The 8,686-nt window shown below is 51.2% G+C and overlaps 1 protein-coding gene across 1 annotated transcript; it reads right to left on the bottom strand.

The window, feature by feature from the left end:
* Positions 1 to 305: 305 nt before the first annotated feature.
* LOC119337237 (tobamovirus multiplication protein 2A-like) lies at positions 306 to 3,390 on the bottom strand. The gene is made up of 6 exons (XM_037609354.1): positions 2,885 to 3,390; positions 2,363 to 2,462; positions 1,933 to 2,013; positions 1,749 to 1,853; positions 774 to 971; positions 306 to 692 (listed from the first exon to the last, which is right to left on the bottom strand). Exons 1-6 carry the CDS (start codon positions 3,121 to 3,123, stop codon positions 606 to 608), a joined length of 810 nt encoding a protein of 269 aa, XP_037465251.1. The 5' UTR covers positions 3,124 to 3,390; the 3' UTR covers positions 306 to 605.
* Positions 3,391 to 8,686: the final 5,296 nt, after the last annotated feature.

The raw sequence follows: 8,686 nt of genomic DNA, 5'->3' as shown, positions 1-8,686 counted from the left end.
GCAGCGGCGCTGCTGTGGCAGTATGTAAGGCAGACACAAGTACGCAAAGATGTGGATGGGCAAGAGGAAACGAACGTGGACGAGAAAAGTGGATCAGGATGGAAACGCTTAACGGCACGGCCAGGTGTGATCGATTTTGTATAGCACTGGCCGATTACATGGTTTGGGATTCCAGCCCGACTCGAACCAAACACACATAACGGTTTTGGATGGCGCCGTAATCAGGTCCCGGCTAAAAAACGGCGCTCAAACACAATACTCTACCTTGCGTAACACAAATAAATAAACCCAGAGCTCAAACACGCTTCAGTGCACAATGCAAATCGGTTCACAGATTGAAGTTCCATATAAGGTTCCATGGGAACGTGTACACAATAGAATGTCCTGTATGGCCAAAATTAAGTTCAATTATTGCAAAGACTGAAGGATGCAGAGATTTCTGACTATGTAAATGAAGGAACTAGGACGGGCGAATGCAAGGGCTCGCCACATCCAACACAACTTGGAAACAACAGATCACCCAACCACATGCTACATGCAAGTCGATGCTATTGCACAGCTGGCTGTAAATTCGGAGACCAGTACTGAATTGCATCGACCAAGCATCAGAGGATTGTGCATCTGTTTCTTTGTTCTGCGGGAGATATCGTGGCCTGTTGAAACCTGTTTGGATCAAAGGAATCCACCCCATACTGCCACAACACAAGGAGTTAAAAATAAAAGCATTTGCACTGAGATACTAGTAGTAGTAATAAGGATCAGCAGTGTAATACCTTGTCTCTCATTCTTTGGCTCCATGCATCGTTCCTGATTGGACGGTAGTCAAGATTGGGCACCCTGGGATCGGTAGCAGTTTGCTTATTCACAAATGGCTGACGGACTCCGGACCTCGGGTCAATGTACTCATCATCACTGTCATAATCATCTTGATTGCCTGACTGCACTATGAGGGCTACAGTGAACAACAGTGCCTGCAAAGATGGTGCTAGTGAGAAACCATGGGATGTTCTAGCCTGTTGTTACTGATCTAGAGCATCAAATCTGATTACAGGATTTCACTTTTTCTGGTAGTTTTTATCTCAAAGATATTGGAGCAACTTAAGTATGGCATGATGAGAGATGTGCACATTGAGTAAAAAAGATAACAACAGCTGCCACTTCTTTCACCAAAATGCATACCCAGGGCTGCACTTGTTAGTATGGAATATATAGTGTGAAAAATTAACAAGTCATCAGGAAGACCTGTCATTTTACAGATTACAACATATTCTGTTGATTTTGCTGTCTAAGCTAGCAAGCCTTGATATCAGCTAGTACAGCTAGAACCACGACATTTTTTTTGTTGGGACTTGTGATAATATCCTTTGCAGGTAAGCTGCACAAAACATATTAAGAAACTGAGACTTAATGTGGAAAATCAGATGCTGTGGTTTCTTGTCAGATGCATAGGATCTGGATAATAAAGCAACAGAGTCAGAGACAGGATTGTTATCTAAACAACAGTATTACCACATCACAAATTTATCTCTGCATAAGCTTAGGATTGTGTGAACAACATTACAAGCATATAAACAGAAGCATGGAGTGAGTTTCTGATTCCCCGACTGTTAAAAAAACAGTTGTTATTTATTTAGACCAGATTTATAAGTGTCACAATAACAAGTTACTTTATTGGAACAGATAATAAATCTAGGTTGTTCCACAGATGCTTCATCAAATTACACCGAAGGAAATTGTTCCGCTTTTACCTCAAACACAACAGCTCCAAGTGCGACCCATTTTGCGGTTCTCCAATTTTCTTTCAGGAAACTGTAGATCATGTCAAAGTTACCAGTTTTATCAACTGGAATTACCTGCACAATAAAAATGAATAAACTCTAAGTTCCCAGAGAAACAATCATGAAAAACAAACAAGAGATGAGGCCTACTAACATCTTTCCAGCTATGGTCGAAGAAAATGAAGCATCCTGCAGCAAGCTCTACTAGTATGAACAAAATGATGAGGAATGAATACTTTTCTGAATGTCAAGGAAATCATAACATGCAGATTTGTTACCAATAGCATCCTAAATCAATCACACAATGTAAAGCAAAACATTTACATAAGACTGCATGTAATTTGTTTCCGAACTAATCATACCATGAATATCCAATAAAATTTTGTCTCATTACTTAATCAGAAATAATATCCCACATCATATTACATGTTGATCTCCATAAGAACAAGAATATATATAGATGTTTTTTTATGATTGATACCTTGTTACACAGTGATCCATTGTATTATTGTTTGATAGTTCATACAAAATTGACATGCAAGAAAACAAATAAACAGGATCTCCAGAAATTATGTTAAGGATACAGTGGATAAGCAGCATCCACTCCTTGTTGATGCTCCAGCACAACCGAAGATGGAAGTAATGAAGAGTATAACACCGACACCTATAAATGCAAAAATAAACCTGCAGAGAACATAAAAAAGGTAGGAAAAGTAAGTAAAGGAAAATCCATAATGCAAGACATTCTCAGTCCTTGGTTAAAAAACAAAGATATTCTCAGCCCTGCATGAGCACTTGCATATAATCTAGACCCGTTCTAATTCTTAATTATGACAATTCAATTCTCAATACGGAACGAAGATCCTGTAGACGAGAACAATCACTGACATTAAATACATAAACTAAGATCAGTACCAGGTGACAGTACCCTCATTGCAGTGATATTTTTCTGCAGTAATCCGATTTAAGTCTTTGAAAATAACAAGTACAATTATATGGATACTACAAGTATTTAAGGAAGGATGCGGAGTGTTAATCACATCAGTTCCATAAGACCATAACCATATCAAAGAATCCAAGCACAAGGAGATCAAGAGACGACTCACCATGCGCTGATGAGCTTCTCCGAGGTCCCATCTGAGATAGACACGTCAATAAGAAGAAGCATCGGCCGCCCAAGCCGCACTAGGTCGCCGCTTGGAGGCGGCGCCGGCGGCGACGGAGGCAGCAGCTGGAGCCAGAGCACGAGCAGGTAGGCGCCGTAGCCCGCCATGGCCAGCCCGACAGCCATGAGCACGAGGTTGAAGAGCTTGAGGACGCACTCGAAGAATCCCCTGCACGCCATGGCCGGATGGATCGGTTGATCGGCCTGCCTCACGCAGAGATTCAGACGGCGGCGCGCATCAACTCCGGGCAGGGACGGAGCGCCTTTGACCGACCCGGCTGCGGACCAACCTGGTTTTCTGGATGGATCCGGGATAGGAGAACTCGTGAGAGAGGGGGAATCGAAATTGCCGGCAGACGACTGGAATGTTTGGTTCGTGCACCCGCGATGGATAAAGAAAGAATTCCGGGAGGAAGTGGGCGCCGTGCGTCTCTCTCTCTCTCTCTCTCTCTCGGGCCCCCTTCGGCCTCTCTCTTTCTCCCTCTCCGCGTGTGACAGTCGAACGGAAACTGTTATCCGTGTGACAGTCGCCTTAAATTAAGGGTAAATTAACTACTACTAGTATGTACTACGTTCATATGATTTGTAATTTATTTACTATAGCAAATATGCCCCTAAGTTACAACAAATATCACACGCCCCTAGCTTAATAACCATGGCTTGACACCTCGTTGTAAGAGCAATTTCAACGTACCGACTGTCTGTGCGCATATGTTTGGCTCAAGACAGACACAAATCACGGCCCAATGCGCCGACGTAAACGCACGAGTCCGCGCGCGACCCATTTCAGGTTTAAATTGAGTCAGGTTTGTGTCGGCGCAGACACGGAGCGGACCCGCGCGACGCCCAGCCTTGTCCTCCCTGGCCAGCCAGTCGGTGGCACGTCCACCCCCATTTTCCTCCCTTTTCCAAAACCCTCCCACCCGTTCGCTCTCCCGCCCGCACGCCATGGCCAACGCGCCGAACCCCGTTGTTGGCCTCGCCTCCACCGTCGACAAGCCCTGCGTTGTCCTCAAAAAGACGCCGTGGGCGAAGAAAAAGAAGCTGACGGACGCGCAGCGGATTGTTTAGTCGGCCAAGAGGGCTGGCCAAAGGAAGAGGCAGGCCGACAAGCTGGAAGCCGCCGCCGCCGCCGCCCTCGCCACTTCCGCCCTACAAGAGGCCGCCATCAGGGAGAACAAGGCCCTCGTCGTTGCAGGTCTGCCTGCTGGCCTTTTTTAGTTTAATTTGCTTCGTACGCGGACGAAAATTGCGTCGGATGGTTCGGGCACCAGTCGAATATAGATGGACACTAAGAAAGGGTACATATATGGGAAATGATTGTCATCACCCGACGGACCCGCAATGTCTCTCTCGCATTGTCTTCTTCCTCTGCTACAGATTAGGCCGAGGCGCTGGCAGCCGGTCACCCGCCGCTGCACACACCTGACGGGCCAGCGTCGCTGCCGCCGGCGAGCAGGCTGGAGGTCAGGTCACCATGGATCCCTCGTCGAGAACTGTCCGTCGCGCGCACTGGTGTGAGAGGGGCCAACTTCTGCAGCCCGACCACCGCTCGTTGTGGAGCTGATGTGGAGCATCCTTCGGTCATCCCCATGGACCTACCATCGTCTCACCAAGCACCAAGAGGACCCATGACAAGAGCACAAGCTAGAGCTCTCGAGACCGAGGTGACTTCTCTCCTTAGTGATATCTCATATGATCCTCTCGAGACATGGCTACTACCTAAGTCCGGAATGTTGTGCATGATTAGGTACCAAGAAGACCCTCCCGAGGATGCACATGAAGATGGTCAAGCCCCCAAGTCCACGGAAGAAGAGAACCAACGGAAGAAAGCAAGGACAGCTTCCAGGCCCCAGACATCCGGCCATGGCCCCGGACATCCGGCCCCTGGGGATCTACCCCGCAGCCAGGGATCTGCAGCTGAAGCTACAGGGCCCGGACATCCGGCGTCCAGCCCGGACATCCGGCCCGTCGCCCCGAAAATTCGGCCCACAGCCCGGACATCCGGACAAGCCGTCCAGGGAGTACAGAAGCTTGCCCTGACATCCCGGACATCCGGCCACGACCCTAGACATCCGGCCCTTCGCGTCGCCCTAGACATCCGGCCTGATGTGCGGGCCGGTGTTGATGAAGCCTTGAGGCGCGCCCGGGGGCATGTGGGCATGGACCAGTCCGCCTCGTGATCCTCCCGGGGCCTGGGGTGAAAGCTGGACACAGAACGGGGGAGCCCCTGACGCAGCGACATCCAGGAGCTCGGCGACGCGTTCCAGCAGCACGTCGCGGCCGCTTTCTTGCAGTCTGCAACGCAGCAGCTCTCGCGCCACCGTGAGCGTGGCCTTCATGTTTGCCTGCTCCCGCCGGGTGTGCGGCGATGTAGCCGCGGCGTGGCTTGAGGCCCTTACTGCAGATCGTACCTGTCGTGGAGTGAGGGCAGGGGACGCCTGACCGCGCCGCCCGCGCCCCGCAGCGTTCTGCGGGGCATGAGCTGCTTGGGATGCAGGGTTGAGGTCACCTTGGGCAGGCGGCACGGCATGGGCTGGCCGTCGGGTCGCCGAACATGGGGGCGGTGGAGCGGCGGAACGTAGGACAGCAGAAGGAAGATTCCGGCGCACCCCTACCTGGCGCGCCAAATGTCGGATGTTGGGTTCCGACAGACCCTTAAGGTTCGAACTCTGGGGTGCGCATGAAGATCTCTCCCCTACCGACCTACGCCCGATCGTCTCGTGAGATCTAAGCTAAAAATGATGAACAACATGAGGAACACAAGATTTATACTAGTTCGGGCCACCGTTGTGGTGTAATACCCTACTCCAGTGTGTGGTGTGGTGGATTGCCTCTGGGGCTGATGATGAACAGTACAAGGGAAGAACAGCCTCGCGAGAGGTGTTCTTGAGCTGGTGAGATGAACTGCTTGGGTGAGTTCGATCGCCTCTCTCTCTACTGAGCTCTCGATGAGTCTCCCAAAACTGGATCCCTCTCTACTGTGGTGGCTAGTCCTATTTATAGAGGCCCTGGGTCTCTTCCCAAATATTGAGCGGGAAGGGAGCCAACAACGGCCATTTCGAAGGGGAACATCTAGTACAAGTTATCCTGACTAAAGTTGGTCTTCGACTGCCAAAGGCACTGGTGATGACGCCGTCTTGGGCTACACGGTGACCTCCATCCTGTCGCTCCGCTGGTCTTGGTCTCGTTGCACTGAAATGGCAACCCTTGCCTGATGCCTCGGTACTCCACGCCTGTGCTTGCCCCCTTTGCACCAAAGAGGAAAGAAGGACACTTTGCAGGCCGACACCCGCCTGGTCTCGATCGTCATGGCTTGCGTCACGAGCACCTCGCGAGGTACCCTGCCTTGATCTCTCCGCCTCCTCGTGAGTTTGCCTGGCGAGGCCATTCCTGAGGAAGTATTGTGTCGTTCGCCCCGTGAGGCTTGGCCCCTCACGAGGGTCTTGAGTCTTGTGCTGATGAAGATGGGTCGTACTGGGCCACCACTTAAGCCACGCCGCAGGCCGCAGGCAGGCAAGTCTGGGGACCCCCGTTCCCAAAATGCCGATAGCAGTTTTACCCAGGTTTGGGCCACCGCGAGTAAAACCCTACTCCTACTTTTGGTACATTGATGGTGGAAATGTGGTGGTGGAGCATAGTACACTTGCCCGGCAAGGGTTGCCTCTGGGTGACAGCGACTACGCGCGTATGGGGGTGTGAGTTATCCATCTTCTAACCATTTTTATGGTTGCCATGGGCCTCCTTTTATAGATTAAGGGGTCACCACAATGGCAAAGTAGTTATTATGCACTGATATGATAGCGAACAATGCTATCATACCTAACTCTGCGGGCTGACAGTGCACATTTAATGCACCGCTCAACGTCACATCGTTGGTTGCCCGACAAGGCTTGCCGGGCTATCTTGCCAGCTTCGCGCCTGCTTGTTTGACACGTTGCAGGGCGGGTGTCATATGTGGGTTTTTCCTCTAGAGAGATGCTGCCATGTGGCGAATGGCTGCCACTTAATTACTCTGCGGCTTGACACCGCACTGATCGGCAATGTGAGTCGTGGTGGAGTGGTTGGTGAGGTGATTTAGCCTTCGCAAGTCCTGGCAGGCCCTATCGGGATGCCTTGGTTGTCTTCTTCTAGGGGTGGCCTCGTCCCTTGCTGGGCTCTCCTGCCCGAGAAAGGAGGCCTTTCTCCTGATGATATCTTGCTTCTTTGGCTTGGTCTAGGTCCCTCTGATCTGCTTGTTGGTCCTTCGAATCTCTTGATTTCTTGTACTCTGGCTTGGGTTGGTGCTTTAATCTTGATCCCGTGTCTGTGCATAGTCAGGGCAACAGACACAGGGTTTGTTTCACTGACAGAAGCCCCGGAGCCTGCCCCGAACGCACTGCCGAGCATCATCAGGGTAGGGCCTAATAAGTGCACAGGTAGAAGGTGTTGAAGAGGCTGGTCTCTTGAGATCTTCTTTACTTCTTGATTAGTCTTGATTTCAGGCCAGTTTCCGGTTTCCCCATGCGTCGTGTAAAGCCAATAGTCCGCTCCAGTAATGGCTCGTGAATGACTTTAACACACGGGGTAGAAACTGCCAATTCACTCTTCCCACCACGCCCTTATCCTTAGCCACATATGCTACATGCATCGTGTGGGATAGGTAACGGAGGCACGTGGCATGGGAGAGCATCAAGGAGAGGGCCCGATCGTCTTGAATTGGTGGAGGAGGATGGTGGTCGCCCATTGAGGGAACGACCTCCCTTCCTGACCCGCCTATAAAAGGAGGGGTGGAGGAGGGTGGAGTCATCCATCCTTGCATTCTTCTTCTCCTCCATCTTCTGCTGTTGCTGGTCATGTTGAAGAGGAGATCCTGGGGCCAGCCCCTGGGCTCTATCTTGAAGCCTCTCCTGAGTTCGAAAGGGGGACTCGGGCGGCGCCATGACAACACCGGGGTGACCACTCCGGCGTGCTCGCTGCCGGGCCGCCCGTGGCCTTGAATTTAGTGGGAGGGGATGTAAACGACACCACGTTGCGGCCCGAGTTGGGCATGATGTGTGGTAGTCAGTTGCTCCCCATTCTTGTTTCCTTCGCGGCGCCAGAGAGGAGTCACGGAAGAGATTCGTCGCTAATGGAGGCGAATCTGACTTCTCCCAGGCACTATCTTCTTGCTGAGCAGGAGGGCTTCTTGCTCTCTCATACGTCCCTGGGATGTGCATTGACTTCTAATGCTAGGGCTTCTGGGGACGACCATGCTCTCTGTGGGAGGGCCTAGAGAACATGGTGTCCCGTGTGACGGTCGCACCGGGGTCTTCGGGTGGTAGTGATGCGGATGGCAGCGGCAACCCACGACGCGTCAAGAACAGGGGCGACCGTTCTGGCGAGTCGTGTTTGCCGGTGACTCCGTCCTCCCCCATATGATCCTCCGGTGGCGTCACCATCCACGCCTGCCCTCCGGTTTCTTCCTCCTTGCTGGGGAGTGGCGCCGTCCTGATCCTTGGGAGGCGCCGGATTCCAACTGCGCCTGCCTCCGGCCCCCTCGACCTCTTCCTATAGGAGATGGACAGGGGCAAAGGCATTACGGGGCACTTATCTTTTTTCAATCTTAAACATGTAGGCACTTTTTCAAATAATGTAATCTCTTGAGCCCATGTTTGTGTTCGGTAATGCTTGTACTTGTATCAGCATATTAATGAAAAACATGAACCTTGCCGGGAACCCGTGCATGTATATGTCCATGGAGAGGCGAGATGACCCTTTAGTA

The sequence above is a fragment of the Triticum dicoccoides genome, chromosome 7B (genome assembly GCF_002162155.2).
Source record: "Triticum dicoccoides isolate Atlit2015 ecotype Zavitan chromosome 7B, WEW_v2.0, whole genome shotgun sequence".
Classification (NCBI taxonomy): Eukaryota; Viridiplantae; Streptophyta; class Magnoliopsida; order Poales; family Poaceae; genus Triticum; species Triticum dicoccoides.
This window is presented reverse-complemented; position numbering and strand designations above follow the sequence as displayed.